At 36.6% G+C, this 16,998-nt stretch overlaps 1 protein-coding gene across 1 annotated transcript in view; it reads right to left on the minus strand.

The window, feature by feature from the left end:
* Positions 1-1,679: 1,679 nt before the first annotated feature.
* Positions 1,680-16,998, minus strand: part of MUC19 (mucin 19, oligomeric) — a 207,261-nt gene continuing 191,942 nt past the window's right edge. The window contains 16 exon segments of the mRNA XM_030939700.1: positions 1,680-1,973; positions 2,609-2,717; positions 3,635-3,670; positions 4,937-5,051; positions 6,475-6,512; positions 6,860-7,022; positions 7,111-7,142; positions 9,348-9,377; positions 11,352-11,399; positions 11,569-11,622; positions 11,922-11,972; positions 12,388-12,441; positions 13,517-13,570; positions 14,665-14,706; positions 15,274-15,327; positions 15,596-15,646. Of these exon segments, the coding sequence (XP_030795560.1) occupies positions 1,790-1,973; positions 2,609-2,717; positions 3,635-3,670; positions 4,937-5,051; positions 6,475-6,512; positions 6,860-7,022; positions 7,111-7,142; positions 9,348-9,377; positions 11,352-11,399; positions 11,569-11,622; positions 11,922-11,972; positions 12,388-12,441; positions 13,517-13,570; positions 14,665-14,706; positions 15,274-15,327; positions 15,596-15,646 (1,115 nt within the window). The 3' untranslated portion in view covers positions 1,680-1,789.

Consider the following 16,998-nt stretch of genomic DNA (forward strand, 5'->3'; position numbering starts at 1 on the left):
AGCTTATTATCTGGGATGATTAATTCTATCAGGTGAAAATAGAGCTGCTACCATGTGGTAAGGACTGTAATGTGGGTATAATGTTGACTCTGTGCTCTACTATTTCCTGAGGTAAAAGCTATTAAAGAAACTCCTGCAACCACACCCATTTGGATTTTCAAGGGCTCAAGCTCCTCATAATTTTGTGAGATGATGAACTCTGGTATGCACTGAGAGGAAGGAAAACCTGCAACCAGTGACAGACATAGAGGAAAGCCAAAGGCCCTGGGACTGGCTGTAGAAGTGAGGCCTGTAATGCCCACTCATAAGGAATTGTTATCCACCTTTGGTGGCAATTACCAATATACTAACACATCTATTTTCTTCTTCACCATTAGACATACAGTGTTTGATGATAGTTAAATTTACCACTAGTCAAAGTGATATAGAAAAGTAAGAACTGGTTCATCAATAGGTTATGATAATTTGGATTTGCCTTCATGTTGGGAAGGGGATAAGAGTGTTAATAACTGCACACATTTTACCTATGTAAATCATTTATCCAAGGCACATTTGAATATATATGTTCAGGAAGAAGGATGTGTGTGAGACAGCAAGGCAGTAGAATGTATTAAAGATGACAGCCATAATATTAGTCAATCTCAACCTCTCCCTTTTTTATTTTTATGGATGGAGACTTGCTCTGTCACCAGGCTGGCATTCAGTAGTGCAATCTTGGCTTACTGCAACCTCTCACCTCCTGGTTCAAGTGATTCTCCTCCCTCAGCCTCCTGAGTAGCTGGGACTACAGGCGCACGCCACCATGCCCAGCTAATTTTTGTATTTTTTAGTAGAGATGGGGTTTTACCATGTTGGCCAGAATGGTCTCGATTTCTTTGACCTCTTGATCTGCCTGCCTCAGTCTAATCTCTCTATTTAGCTACCTACTTCACTGGTACACAACATACAAGCACAGGACTGAGTTAGATGGAGAAAGATATTTATTTTGGTTTTGGTCTTGCTGAGTTTGTGGTACCTATAGAGCATCCAGTGAGAGGTGTTAAATTCAAAGTTGTATCAGTGTGTCTGAAACTCAGAGGTTGAGGTTTGTGACACAGACTGGAAATCCTCAACGTATAAATACATCTACTTAAATTGATGAAATTGGCCAACGACTGAGTAAAATGACAAGCAGAACAGGATGCGACTGGAAAACTAAACTTTGAGGACTGGCAGAAATAAAGCTGTCCACACAATGTAGGAGCATTAATTTTAAATGATGTCACAGAAAGAAAAAAGAAATGATGTCATAGAAACAAGGAGAAAAATGTCTCAAGAAAGGAAGAGTAGAAATGCTGTCAGACCCTGTAGGCAGAATTATAAGAAGGTCACTAGTGTCCTAGCAGGAGGAGTTGTAGTAGGATGGGAGGAGTGATGCAACTGGCATAGGAAGTGAGAAAAGAAAACCAAGTCTACATTTTCAATAAGTGAAGGAAATGAAACAGGAGAAGGGCATAAGAAGCTGAAGGATAAAAGGAAAATATATTGAAGAGTCATGATATGATCCAGTTTCTGCTAGACTTGCAGAATTCGTTTTGCTGTAAAATAAATACCCTTGCTCATGAATTGCTTGTCAGGTTGTGTTTATTTTTCAGATCCAGTCCACGAGAGAGCAAAATTCCTCATAATGAGAACTCATTGTTTTGAGTGAGATACAAATGTTTAGTTATTCCCACTATTTTAATCATTATTTTTCCTCACTTATAAAATAAATACCAGGCCTGTTAAAACTGGGAAAGTGATGTCAGCATTAACTGTACATGTAAGTCGTATATGATTGGCATATGTCTAAACAAGAGCAGGTTGTGATATGCCTGTATTGGTAAGGGATCGTACTCCCATCAGGACAGTCAAGTACAATGTCTCTGAGTTCATAGTTTTCTTCTCGGCAGCAAAGACATGAATGTTCCAAGAGTAAGATATCATAATTGTACCTAAAAGAAAAATTCAGTAATAAACATTTTTAGAATTTTAAAGATAAACTGACATCATTACTCAAGCAGTAATTGTCTAAGTGACTTAGCAAGCCTTGTAACCAATTTATTCTTTTTCTAGACCTTGCATTTCCTGTGTCACTATAAAGCTCTGATGTTGCTCAGTGATAAGAAATCCGAAAAGAAGTTATAATCTCATAATTGGAGCATTATGGTGAAAAAGTAAACTAAATAAAATGTTAAATATAACTTAATATGAGATTATCTCTATATTAATCTATACGTAAAAGTGTACATAAAGGAAAAACATACTGTCTAAATTTCAAGTGTAAGTAATTCAAGAAATTCACTTCTTTGCTTAAATATTTTCTGTAGTCACTGTATGAAGATGAGTACATTTGTTACAAAGGTATCATGGTTGGCATATTTAGAAAACTACTTTGGAATGACTCATCACTATTTTAAGTGAATATTTTAGTTCTCAGATCTTAATATCTTAGATTCTTCTTTCATTTGGTCCTTATAACAAAATAGTATTGCTCTCACATAAAAGTTTTTCCATGTAATATTTTAAAAGGTTCATTTTCTCCACAAGGTTACAAAGTTAACACACGATACACATTCAAAGAACTCACTTGACAGTCTTTTCACATTCCCCTGCGCATTTTGCCATCTGAACTCTTTTCTTGCAACCATTGTAGATAACAGTCACATTCACAAGGGAAGATCTGCAATTATTCTTACCTAAAACGAAAAGGAAAAGCGAGTCAGAAGTGAGGTTTAACATTAACAATTGCATGTTCTCACTCATAGGTGGGAACTGAACAATGAGATCACTTGGACTCGGGAAGGGGAACATCACGCACAGGGGCCTATCATGGGGAGGGGGGAGGAGGGAGGGATTGCACTGGGGAGTTATACATGATATAAATGATGAATTGATGGGTGCTGACGAGTTGATGGGTGCAGCACACCAACATGGCACAAGTATACATATGTAACAAACCTGCACGTTATGCACATGTACCCTAGAACTTAAAGTATAATAAAAAAAAAAAAATTGCTAACCGTCCATTTTCTTAACCTATAAATAATAGCAACTACTTTGCAACATGATTGAGGAGACTAACCATCTCAGCACCATTACAAGGTAGCTGGTTAATACTCAGATTACTGGTATCTTGTTGTTCCTGTTATCACTATCACACTATCACAGGTGAAGGCGTTGAGGGGAGAAGTAAGAGGAAGGGAGAGGGGAAGAAATGGGTAGATGGATTATTTTGACATCTATCAAAAACAGGGGTGGATGAATTATTTTTGACATCCATTTTCTCATCACTGATTATCCTTATGATCTAATACACCATTTACAACACAACTTGCTGATGTCAAAAGAACAAGCTAATCTTTTCCATGAAAAATTACATTTGTTCCCTTGTAAACGTTTTTTTACTGAGAAGAATGTTGCAGTCAACATGAATACATAGCCATAATACATTATGTACAAATATCCAATGGAAGTTTACACAGATAGGCTAGGTTACCTGTTGTGTTAAAAATACAAGATACTTTCTCTTAATGATCTGCCATTTTGTTTTAAAGAAATTAAACTTTTGTCAACAGCTTACATTTTTCTCTGTGCAGAACTTAACTTTACTCACATGTATAGCAACATTTTTTTGAATCATAGATTCTGTCTTCCTGTAGGGGTAAGAAAAAAGAGAAAAACGGGAAACGTTGTTCCAAATTTTTCTGCAAATAATACAACACTTCTTAATTGGTTAAAATGCATCACATCACAAAGAGGAAATGGAACAGATGGACAATCTTACCCCAGATCTAGTAAGCAAAGGGCAGGAAAGGAGAGATATCAGCTTAGTAATAAAAATATGACTAAAATTTTTCAACAATGGGTAAAGGAAAAATAAGCTTTAAATTCTTGTTAAAGATAACATTAAATAATATTAAATTATTTATCACTTACTGAAAAATGCTCTAACAATAATATTACTACTACACACTAGAAACTCACAATTAGAAGCTGCACCTTTGAGAAATTGATAGGTTTAAATTTATAACAAAGTAAAAGCATGATAAATATTGAAATCCGGTATTAGAGCTCGAAAATAAAACGTCATACCATATTATCAATTATATCTTCAGAAGGAAAAATGGTAACTTAAACCTCCCTTAATAATTGAAACTTAAGCATTCATTAATATAAAACCCAGCCATACTTGGGGAGCACAGAAATGGAGAAAACTGTGACACAAAGAAAGACCTAAAGTACCCAGACATGATTATATAGAAAAATTGGTATCCTTATAGATAATTATTTGAGCTATTTTTAAAAGTTAGTGAGTTTTTTAGTTCAGAAATAGCAAAATGCTTTCTATAATAACTGACTCCTTCTAGATGAGCACTAAATTAAGTTTTATAAAGCCTGCAAAACATGAGAGCCTTTCTTGATATGAAAAAAATATATACTTAACAATAAAAGATGAGCATGTCAGGAATCACCCGGGCTCTGGATATAATGCATTTGTTTAAAGAGCTATGCAATCTACAAGATATTTATGTCTGCTAGCCAGACACAAATATTTTCTAATGAGATTGAAGACAGGTTGACTTTTTCTTTTGAGAGGAAGTCTTACTCTTGTTCCCCAGGCTAGAGTACAGTGCTCGGCTCACTGCAACCTCCGCCTGCTGGGCTCAAGCCATTCTCCTGCCTCAGCTTCCTGAGTAGCTGGGATTACAGGCACCTGCCACCATGCCTGGCTAATTTTTATATTTGTAGTAGACACGAGGTTTCACCATGTTGGCCAGGCTCGTCTCAAATTCCTGACCTCAGGTGATCTGTGCGCCTCGGCCTCCCAAAGTGCTGGGATTGCAGGTGTGAGCCACTGTGCCCAGCCAGGGTTTGATATGAGAACTGAATCTCAGTGTTCATTAGTTAAGATGACTTACTTCTGCACACCAGGTCTGCTTTGGGCAGTCCTGGACTACTGCAGCAAAGCCAGTGTCTTTGCAGGAATAGGAGACACAGGGGTTGCTGGGGTCATCGAATGAAGCACCAATCTGGGAGGAAAAGAGGGGGATGAAAACAAAGTATTCACCTTGATTTCTTTTAGAGATTTGCAAGAATATCAGTTTAAAAATTCAAAATCATGTTTAGTGATTTTCCAGAGGCACTTTGTCATTAGGTTAATAGTAAAGAAAAGATGGTTTGAAAGTCTTCCACTTCCATGAATAAACCAAATTTGTTCATTGAGACACAGAATGTGTCAAGATTCTCAATCCTCAAATTAAGATTCACGAACAGTTACTCTATTATATATTCAAGAAATTTTCAAGACAGGTTTTTTTATAGTGATCAAGCACTTAATCAATTGTTATGTTCTAAGCTTAAGGGGAAACGAGAAATTTAAGTGGGGGAAAAAATGGCACAAAATAGGCTTATCATATTAAAACAAATGACAAGTCTCACAAGATGTCTTCTATCTTGGCCTATATTCCTATACTTTTAAGCTCTCTGCTGTTACTTTGTAATTAGCTTATGTTAAATATTCAAACAACAGTTTGAGAAACTGCATTTATTTCACGGCCTCAGACAAGATGAACTTTCTGATAAATTGGAATTTTACTATAAATGATCAGAAGAAAACTTTCCTTTTGTTTCTTAAATATCATCATATTTTTTGTTAAAAAACTACCACAGGTTCAAGTCAGATCAACTTTGGACACTAAAAATTTAAGAAGTCCAGGTAGAAATGTGAGTGTGATAAATGGGTTATCAAAGTAAAACTCTCATAGGATGTTTTATCTATTGCCTAATATACCACATATATTTCATTTTAAATTTTTTAATATTTACTATCACCATTTCAAGTGTGTTAATATCAATTTGAGAATCATCTGATTTTTATGGCTTTGTTATACTTTTTTCTAAAAAGTTAAATTACTGTCCAAAATGTCAAATTAGTTGTCAAAATCCAGCCTTGAATATATTGTGTTGCTGTCGCTGCATAATAGGGTTCTAGCCCTTTGGGTTTTCTTATTTGATCTCTGACAGCTTGACCATCTGATCTTTCTGGTTATAATTACAGTTTGACTCTGTTCATTGATTTGAATGTTACAAAGTATGTCTTCTCCATCTGGCAAGGCCCATGGGAAATTTTGTTCAGAAGCTCTACTGCTGAGTAGTTAATGATCAAGAATTATGTTTTCCTCCTTTGAAGAGTCCTGGTGAGTGTTACATTTGATGTTCCTTTGGAAGTGGGTGTGGGGAAAAAAATGAATGGATTCCAATCCGTTGTTACTAGGGTTAAAAAATATATATATACAAACATATATTTATTATATAATTTCTTTTATATATATAATATATATTATATTTATATATATTATATATATAAAATAGGCTGAAAGTCCCTTAATATAGCCGAGTATTAAATTTATTCATATAATCAACAAAAACATTTTAACGAAGAAAAGACCTTACCTCATAGTCAGTATTGTTAAATAAACACGTTCTTGGTTCTGAAAAATAAATATACTGTTTTATTCTAAAATACTATAATTTCTATTTATAAAACAGAAATTGTAGATGAGATCATACATAGCAACCAACTGTAATGTTTCTACCCATAATATCATAGTCTTCCTTTAATTTACTGATTATATTCATAACTTAATTCTGGGTGTCCCCCATTCTGAAGATGGTAAGTTTTAAGAATGCAAATATTATTATACTAATTCTGTACTATTTATTACACCTGTCTAGTATTATGTTTGACAAAATTGGTAGTTCAAAAAGTATCTCTTGAATATGCTAATAAACAATCAACGAACATATTCAATTAAAATAATGTATTATGAATACACACCACAATATCCGATTTCACAGCAGGTGTCATTATATTGGAACTTCACAAGCTTTTCACCGGTTTTGCATGTGGGTGGAGAAGGGCACTCCTCAGGTTTACAGTCTATAGTCTTTGCATCAGTACAGGTACATCTGTGGCAATTGGCAGTCCATATGTCTCCAGGCTACATATACAAACCAAGTTTAGACTTCTATTCAAATACAGGAATGAGAGCACATTTGAATTAAAGTAGAGCAAAACTGTGTACTTACAGATTTCTCTTCTCCCAGTGGACCGTGACAAACTGTTAACATAAATGATAAATGGTAATTAAATTTGGCAAAATATAACCATCTGTTATTTATAGATAACCACCAGGTAGCCAATACTGTAATTGACATTAGGATTTCAGAGTCACAGAATTATACAAGATTTTATGGTGCCTTAAGGTGAATAAAATCAAGTCCACCTGCTTTAAGCAAACTGTTACCAACAGGCATATCCTATTTTTATAATCCTCAGCAAAGGATAATTCTTAATTTCTCCTGGCAGTGGTCAATCAATCTTACGGCTACTAACTGACTTACTGTTTTGCAGTCTGACTTCTGCTTTTCCAATCCTACAAGTCACCATGGCTTCATAATTACCAGACCCAAGGGCCTTTGCTCAGTTTAAGTTATCTGCCATCGTTGACATTGTTCATTCTTACCTTCTTGAAAAATGTTCTCCTTTCTTCAGATTTAATACTCTGAAATTTTTGTCTTCACTGGCAGTTTGTCTTACTCCCTCTCATTTTGCCTCTAACTCTTTCCTCTATCTCCACAATGTGCACTGTAACATCAAAAGAATGACTCTAAAATGTCCAGCTCCAGCCCAGACCTCTCTCATAGCTTTGGAGCCAGTTCTCTCTCTACCTCTAGACAGAATCCTGGCAGACCTATAGAAACCCAAAACTCGATGTGCACACAACAGATTGTATCATCTTCCCCCCCAAAACCAGCTTCTTTTCTAGACTAGCTTCCTTCTCTACGGATAGAACTATACTTTCAATCATTCAAGCTTAAAATCAAGGAGCCATTTGAGTTCTTCCTTCTATCACTGGCATCAAATCTACTGCCAAATCCTGTATCTCACATTCATTTCTTCCTTTCCTTATTCTATTTGCTACAATGCCACTCCAAGATCTTACTACATTTTTGATCTAGCATACTCTACTGGTTTTTTTTAGGAGATTACTCTGACTCATATCTCCTTCTGATCCAATCAGGTAACATAATTTTTCTAAAGCCTAATTCTCATCTCATTACTACTTTGATGGTCCCTTACGGCTGTGTAAACAAACACTTTATTCTAGCAGTCTAGCTTTTGAGGTCTCTCATATTATGACTCAAACTGACCTTCTCAACTTTATCTCACTTCTCTCATTTACATGCCCTGGACTGGTCTGTTTGTGTTCTCAAATACCAATATTGTAATGAAATTCCTGGAGATACCTTAAAATATACAACACAAGTGACAGACAATATGCACTCTATATATAATACATAGTTTATATTTTTACTTTGAAATTTATTTTCTGCCTGATATGAAATTTGCCTATTTCTCTGAACACCTTCCTTTTCCCACTGTGTACTAAGGTCAGAGAATTATTTTTTAGTAAATTTTTTTGAAGATCCGACTACCTTTTTTATTTTATTTATTTATTTATTTATTTATACTTTAAGTTCTAGGGTACATGTGCACAACGTGCAGGTTTATTACATATGTATACATGTGCCATGTTGGTGTGCTGCACCCATCAACTCGTCATTTACGTTAGGCATATCTCCTAATGCTATCCCTTCCCTCTCCTGCCACCCCACGACAGGTCCCGGTGTGTGATGTTGCCCACCCTGTGTCCAAGCGTTCTCATTGTGCAATTCCCACCTACGAGTGAGAACATGTAGTGTTTTGTTTTTTGTCCTTGCGGTAGTTTGCTCAGAATGATGGTTTCCAGCTTCATCCATGTCCCTACAAAGGACATGAACTCATCCTTTTTTTATGGCTGCATATTTTTTAGTAATTTTGTTTACTTGCTACAAAGCACATCACATTGTCTTGAGAATGGTGGGGTGGTAAAGTTCCTTAAAATTACTTAACTCTGGCTAAATGGAATTTTTTCTACTATAGCTCATTCCTCAAGTTGAAATTATCTAGTTTAAAAAGATGCTCACTATCAAGTGACAATATTTTGGTTAAGGTATCATAATTATATGAAACATTTAGTAGGTAAACCTTGTTTTGATCTAAGTAACAAGGTATATTTGTTTGGTTTGGTTTCATTGGTTTGTGAAGGAAGAAATGAACTATTACTCACTATTAGGTGAATAAAAGCTAAGTTAATCCAATACATGTTTTCCTATTTTATAACATTTCCATGGCTGGTGACTTTTATTAGCAGGACCTCTGAAATTTGATTGATGAGAGGAGCCATTAATGCAGAGCAATTCTGAAGTCATGGTACTCTTACCTGGAGCTGGTGGAAGTGAGGCTAGACATTCTGTGTAAAGACAGGAACCTTAAGTTAGTCTCTGAAGTTACTGGAATAGTATTGTGGCAAGTATAGTTATCTAATTCATTATTCTATTGCTGAAAACAATTGTCTACATAGCTAGTCTTACAAATAGATATATTTCCATCTATCTCCCCGTCCTGCTCCTCGCTGCATTTGAAATTCCATTGTACAGTTTCCTTTGGACCTCATATTTTAATGAGAGAAAAATGTAAGTATCAAAAGGAGAAAACATCAAGGTAAACTCTTCAAAATTTTTTGAAGACAGTTCTAATGAATAGGACAAAAAAAGAGATTTAAAAAGGGAAAATAATAATTCTGCTACAGTATGAGTATTAATTACCCAGTTTTAGTCATTTAAAAACCTTTATTCTCCTTATCTTCTTGACATACTTCAATTTTGCTCTATCTTCTCCCCCAACAAATGCTTTAAACTCGCAATATGTATTTTTTTAGCCTTTACACATCACATATTTTGGTCAATCCAACAATTCACTCATAAATTTCAAATTCTATTCCAAAACTTCTAAAAACAAAATGAATATTTTATGCAATCTGGCCAGTCACAGTGGCTCATGCCTGTTATTGCAGCACTTTGTGAGGCCAAGGTGGGCAGATCACTTGAGGCCAGGAGTTTGAGACCAGCCTGGCCAACATGGTGAAACTCCATCTCTACTAAAAATACAAAAAGTAGATGGGTATGGTGGTGCTTGTCTGTAGTCCCAGCAACCAGGGAGGCTGAGGCAGGATAATCACTTGAACCCAAGAGACAGAGCTTGCAGTGAGCCGAGATCATGCCATTGCACTCCAGCCTGGGCAACAGAGCAAGACTCCGTTTAAATATATATATATATATCTCACACACACACACACAGACACACACACACACGTTTTTCTTGGTAGGTTGAGATATATATGTGTGTGTGTGTATATATATATACACACACACACACACACACGTATATGTATACATATGTGTGTATATGTGTATATTTGTGTGTGTGTGTGTGTGTGTGTGTGTGTGTGTATCTCAACCTACCAAGAAAAAGGCTGACCTAGGAGCAACAGAATATTTGAAGAGAACTTAAAATTTCTACATGTTTAGGTAAAGTGATCCCAACAACTAATAGGCCCAAAATATAGATTACAAAATGAATTAAAGGTATGGAAATTTGGGTAATCAAATGTTTCCAACTCTTTACATAGGGAGGCTAAGCCAGGTGCTAGTTATGGATGCTTAGCAAAGTAACAGAAACCAGCAACAGGAGAGAAAAAAGATCAATTAGGCATAAATACAAGAGAAAATATTCCCTGACCAGGATTGCAAGCGTTCGTTGGAGATATTTGTAAGAGGAGCCATAGAGAACAGTCTCCTAATCACCACATTTGTATCAGAGTAATTTCTCAACTATCTGATCATGTCAGACTCTTGATCAAATCCTTAATGGTATCCCATTACTATAAGGATAAAGCCTTGTTGAAGTTTGATTCTTCATAAAATTTCCTCTACTTACGTTTTTGCTCTCATTTCCTCCCTGAACCTTATGCAGTCATTGCCAATATCTGGTTGATTCTTGAACTCCCCCATGAGGTCTTATATCTTTATCTTTTCCAGGGCTGTTTGGCAGGAATACCCTCCCCATCCATGCCAATTTTAAACTCAATCATGCCATTTCTCATGCCTTTACTCCACACTACCAATTAATAAGCAGAAGTTAACACTACTCTCACTCCACCCTCGGAACCCCATATTTTGTGCATATTTTGGGTATCACTAAATATATACTATCTGTGCCCAAAATAATCTCTTCCTCCCACACACACAGAATAAAAAATGGCAAGTGCTGCATCCTGCTGATGTTTTTGCTTTTACTGTCTGCTAGAGAGTTTAGCACACATAAGGTACTAAAGAAATATTAGTTGACATAGTAACAAAGAAATTAGGGCTTTTCCTATACTGACCTGTTTTATTTTCAGTTTCTACTTCTCTGGTTGCCACGACAGTGGTTTCTGAGAGGAAATAAATGGATGGTATTGTGATTTTAAAAATTAGAATAACCTACACATATCAAGTCTGTGTTTATGTACATGCCCAAATGATGGCACAAATTCATACTCAGGGAAAACTTTGTGTGGAACAGACAATTTATTCCAGTTCATTTGGGTCATCTGATTTTACCTGACTGGGATACTTGTGGTCTTGTTGGCACTCCGGATGGAACCAAAGTGGAGCCTCGCAAAAGGAAATATAAGATATTTTAGGACTAGCACCCTTCATAATCCCCTGCTCAGAATTCTCAATCTGCATGAAGAAGTCTTAGGAGGGGAGCCCCAGTGAAAACCTAAACCAAAAACTCCCAAAGGGAAAAAAGAAAAAAAGGTATCCTTAGTGGAATTTCAAAGTTGTGTTCTAAGAGGAAGTTGAATGCCATCATCCTGGCCTCGGTCTTTCACTTCTCTCCTACGTCTCTCCTACCCCTCTCCTCCTAACTCAACTTCTTATGTATAATCAAAGCCACACTGAATACTCACCTGTTTGCACTCCAGTTCCAGAAGTTATTTTCACTCCTGTGGAAGCAGTGACTGCTTAAAAAGGAACAAAAGTGGTGAGTACAGGGGACTGGAGAAGCTAGAGCTTAACTTCATTTAAAAAAAATGTTTTATTCTTCATGTTTTAGATGGACAGATAAAACTATGTATTTTGTACATGATGTTCTGAAGAACTACATTATGCCACTCTCTTAGCACTTTTCAAGAATATATTATTAACTACAGTCACGATCTTGTGCAATAGATCTCTTGAATTTACTCCTCCTGTCTAAATGAAATCTTGTATCCTTTCACCAACATCTCCCCACCATACCCCTCCCCTTATATACAACTACCCCAACCACTGGTAACCATCATTCTACTCTTTACTTCTGTGAGAACTGCAGATAAGCTATCCTGTCTTCTGAGGGGCCACCGAGACAAATGTATTTATTACTATTTGACTTACCTGTGGTAGGAGGTCCAGGAGCAGCGGTTTCGTCAGATGCTTCCTTGGAAGGACCTAAAATGAGCAAGGGAAGAGCAATACACTTTTTCTGATCTCAGAAGAGCATTTACTTAAGACACCTCCACGTGGAACAAGAGTCTCAAAGCAGTTGGAATATACTAACACATCTACTAATGCTAGCTCACGCCCCCGCTGTGGAAACACTAAGAACTTCCTATTGTAGCAATCCCTTGTTCACAGAGGTGAAGTGAAGATTCTTCTTTGACCCTGATATATGTTTCTCTTCTGGGTTCCCTTTCTCTAAGTGATGAGAGCTTTTCTCACACTTTATACATGTTTCACTTCTGGTGCCCCTTCTCTAAATGACAAGAGCTTTTCTCAAGCTTAACTCTTATTTCATGTAACTTGGTTTCTTGGTTCTCCTGTATTAACTTTGGAGGGACAGAGTGGGAAAAAATGAGAAAATGAGAGACCTAATGTTGCCCTTAGTTTAACTACATTTTAGACAGGTTTGTTCCTAGCTATTGGCTCTTAACCTCCCTTTTCTTATTTACTTTAGATAACTTGCCTTACTTTTAAATTCTTCCTCTGTCCCTTTGAGATGTAATTCTTCTCCCACTCTCTTGTCAGTCTTACAATTCATAAATATCTTTCTCAAGGACCTGACAGCCACTCTTTTGAAATATAATTATCAGGAAAAATAATGCCTCTGTCTCCCAATCTCTGTGGGAGGGCAGGGGCCTAATTTTGACCTGATTAAGTGCCAATTACCAAACACAGATGGCCTAATCATATACGTTAAAGTCTCTCCAAACATTCTTCATTACTTTTCCACTAGCTTAGCCAAGCACTAAACAATTCTCCTGCCTTTTGTTTTATCAGAGCTGAGTTCAGTCTCTCTCCCCTATTGCAATGGTTTTGACACTCATTGTAATAGTCTTGAACAAAGTCTTCTTTGCCTGTTTAACTACATCTGGTACAATTTTATTTTACAGTTGAAGTGTGACATTCATTCAAAGAGATAAATATTGCCTATCTGTATTGACTTTGTAAACAGTATTTACTTTGGTGTTAAAGACACAGAAATGTTGAGCATGTAATCTTCATTTGAGACAATAATTTATATTACCTGCGATGGAAGTTTCTGGGATTCCAGTGATTCCATTTGATACTACAGTGGTGTCTGCAAAGGAAAACGAGGGCAAATTCATATCAGCCACAGCCCTTATTCCTATCCTCAGCGATCAACATGAGGAAGAGAAAGCAAATCAGATGACATTCTGGGCCAGTGTTCCAGCTAGCCCACAGGGCACCTTGTGAATTACAGACACACAAATAACTCCTCTGGACAGATGAGAATTCATGGATTTCAGTGTCTGCTCTCTCCTTTAGTGGTGCCCTGTGTGCCTTCACAGCCTGACCTGGGGACTCTGGCATGAGCATGAGAAACCCCAAAACAAGGAAACAACCATAGATGGCTAGGAAAGGTAAATACCCTAATGGGACTTCCTGAGTCTTATCTTTACCCCCAGTATTTCCCTATGCTGAAGCAATGGATAGGAGTCATTAATGAGAACCCAGTGGAGTTAAACAGATTTAACCACTGACAGACACTCGTTTAACCCTAAGAAAGGCAAAGAAGAATGAGGTAGGAATTGATGTGTGGATGCTACAGTCAGTTCCACAGAAGGGATCTTAGTTTTCTAGCCTTAGGTTCTTGTAGCTACCTACTAAATATTTACATACCTGTGTTTGAACTTCCAGAAATAATTATGCTAGAGGCTACCTCAGTGGTGCCTGTAATAAGAGGGAAAGACACAATGCCTTTCCCATCATCAGAAATGTATGGCTTTTCCACATAACCTGGTTTCTCTGAAGCAACAGAAAACAATTTAACAAGTTTTCTTGCACTAAATGCTAAACCTGGCATGTTTTCCAATTGACTCTTTCATAATTGTATGTTCAAGGGAAATATGGGAGAGGAAAGTCACAATTGCCTCATATATCTCATTTCTCTAGATCTAGAATCATCCAGACTTCAATTACTAAATTTGAGAATGTGTTTCTTATATGCACATGATTTACCTCCAGTAAAAATTTTAAATGTAAGAAAAGGGACAAGTACTCCAGAGAAAGAAAACCAGAAAACAAAGTGTGTGTAAACTTGTGATCAAAGGTTAAATATCTAAATCAAAGCCTTAATCAGCACAATTACCTGCATCTATTGAATAATCTCTTAATCAGCAAAATTACCTGCATCCATTATAGTAATCTCACCTTCTTGGCTGCTGCTGACTCCTGTTGATCCTGGGGTATTGCCTGACAAGACAAAGGGAGTACAGAAAGGATGTGTCTAGATACTTATTAATACATCTACAATATATCTTGGAAAAATCAGAGAATTGATCTAGGTTGGCCTCATGATCTCTTATTAAAGGGAAAGCAACCACTTTCCAGCCACATTCATTTTCATTCAAAATCTGTATGTAGTAAACTCAAATGGAAAAATCGTGGAGAATCCAAAATGTGAAAAAACTCACCTGATGAAATTTCTGCTTCAGTGGTTCCAACATAACCTTTAAAAGTTGTGGCCTCTGTAAGAGCAACTTAAGAAAAGTGGAAAAGATGGAGCGTGTCAACATGAAAATGATATGGCAATAGATGACGTTATGAGATAATTTACTATTTTTAATGTTTTTAATGTTTGTGCATACATAGTAGATGTATATACTTATGGGGTACATGAGATGTTTTGATACAGGCATGCAATGTGAAATAAGAACATCATTAAGAATGGGGTATCCATCCATTGAGCTGCGAACAATCCAATTACACTGCTTAACTAAGAGCCGTTTAAAGGAGAATTCCTTTTACTACTTGACTTACCTGTTCTGAAACCTCCAGGTAAGGCTGTTGTCCCAGAGCCTATCACAGTGTAGCCTTGGATGAGAGGGAGAAGGAAGAGGGGGTAATATCAGCAGTGTCTTATAGGATAGAAATCATGGTTTAGAACAAATCCATGTGTTTCTGTGAGACAATGCATTCCTTCTCCGGGATTCCTTTCCCAAGAGGTAAACTAAACATGGTTTTCCCTGTTTTATAGTGTTCATTTTGGTTAGCTTCAGTCCTCTGGGATCCTTGTTTTCCAAGTTAGCATCATGAACGAGGGCCTTTCCCATCCTCACCTTTTTCAATTCCCCATGCTCACCTATTTTACTTTCAGTAGGTTGGCTTCTCCCTGAAATTATGTTGGTGATCCCTAAAGGTTGAAAAATGAAAAGGATTGAGAATCTTAATATTTTAATTCTTTCAAGAGAGTTTCCCCCCTTCTACTTTCTACTTTCAAAGTTTCATAACTATGAGGCTAGGTTCTCTGAAAAAATGAAATATTAAAAAATATGTCCCCAGCAAATTCTGGCTGATCCTGTTTGAGATTCTGAATCCCAAAATTAGAGGCAATATGGTCTCCTGGTATAACATGGTATATCCCAGTACTTCAGTACACAGTGCTAAGTCAAACACATTGGAAATTGCTAAACCAGAACTCCTCTCCCTTTCAGGCTCTTTGCCTATGTCCACCCTTTATGTCCTGGAGAGCCCAAGGAACTCTCTTTGTCTGTTTTCTCTTCTCCCTGTATGTAAATAACACACAGTGGGTTATTTAGGGCTAATGTAACCCTAAATAACTCATCAGTACCCATAGTTTCAAATATTATTTGTAAGCAAAGCACTGACAAATCTCTATCCCAGTACAGGCTTCTCGTCTGGGCCCCAGTCACCTTCATCAACTCTTCTGGACATCACTACCTGGAAACCTCAGAGTAATTTGAATTCAAATGATCAAAATCAGACCTTACTGTATCACCTATCAAATATTATTTTTATTTCCTCTAGTATATTCACAAACTTGGTGGATGGCACCATCATCTATCCACCCAAGCACTCAAATTATGAACTAGGAGTCAGCTAAATTTATTCCTCTCCTTTATCTCCTCAGCCACACTTGTTGATTCTAACTGGCTAACATTGTACACTCTTTCTGCCTCTGCATCCCCTTATGACTAGCTTATTTCAGTCCCTAACCATCTGTCATTTCCAAGAGATTTCAAACTATACAACATACCTCCTCCACCCTTACTCTTACTCTCTTTCATATCAATCTTCTACCTGTGACTAATATTCCCAAAAAATACAACCTGGGCATGATAATTAACCTATTTAAAAATCCCTTCTCATTGCCCATGAATCAATGTTTTAATTTTTGGTGTTATAATTGAGCCCAATATTATAATAGTCTCATAGAATATAGAATTGATGAGTGATTTTTTTCTTCATTTCCTGATATTTCTGTCCCAACTTTGTAATCTAGAAGCTCCAAAAACTTCCCAACATTCCCTCTTTCCATGCTCTCTCAACATCTGGGTTGCGTTCCACAAGTATATTGTATTATTGTATTATAGCTCCCTGAAAATTCCATACTGTTTTACATCCCCCAGACATTTGAATAGAAAAGAGAAAATATTCTTTTCCATCATCATTTTTTCAAGTAAACAAAAGATGCCCAAGATGCCTTAAGTTTATTTCAGTCATCTTTTATTTATCCAGCCTGGA

This window comes from Rhinopithecus roxellana, chromosome 10 (assembly GCF_007565055.1).
Source record: "Rhinopithecus roxellana isolate Shanxi Qingling chromosome 10, ASM756505v1, whole genome shotgun sequence".
Taxonomy (NCBI): domain Eukaryota; kingdom Metazoa; phylum Chordata; class Mammalia; order Primates; family Cercopithecidae; genus Rhinopithecus; species Rhinopithecus roxellana.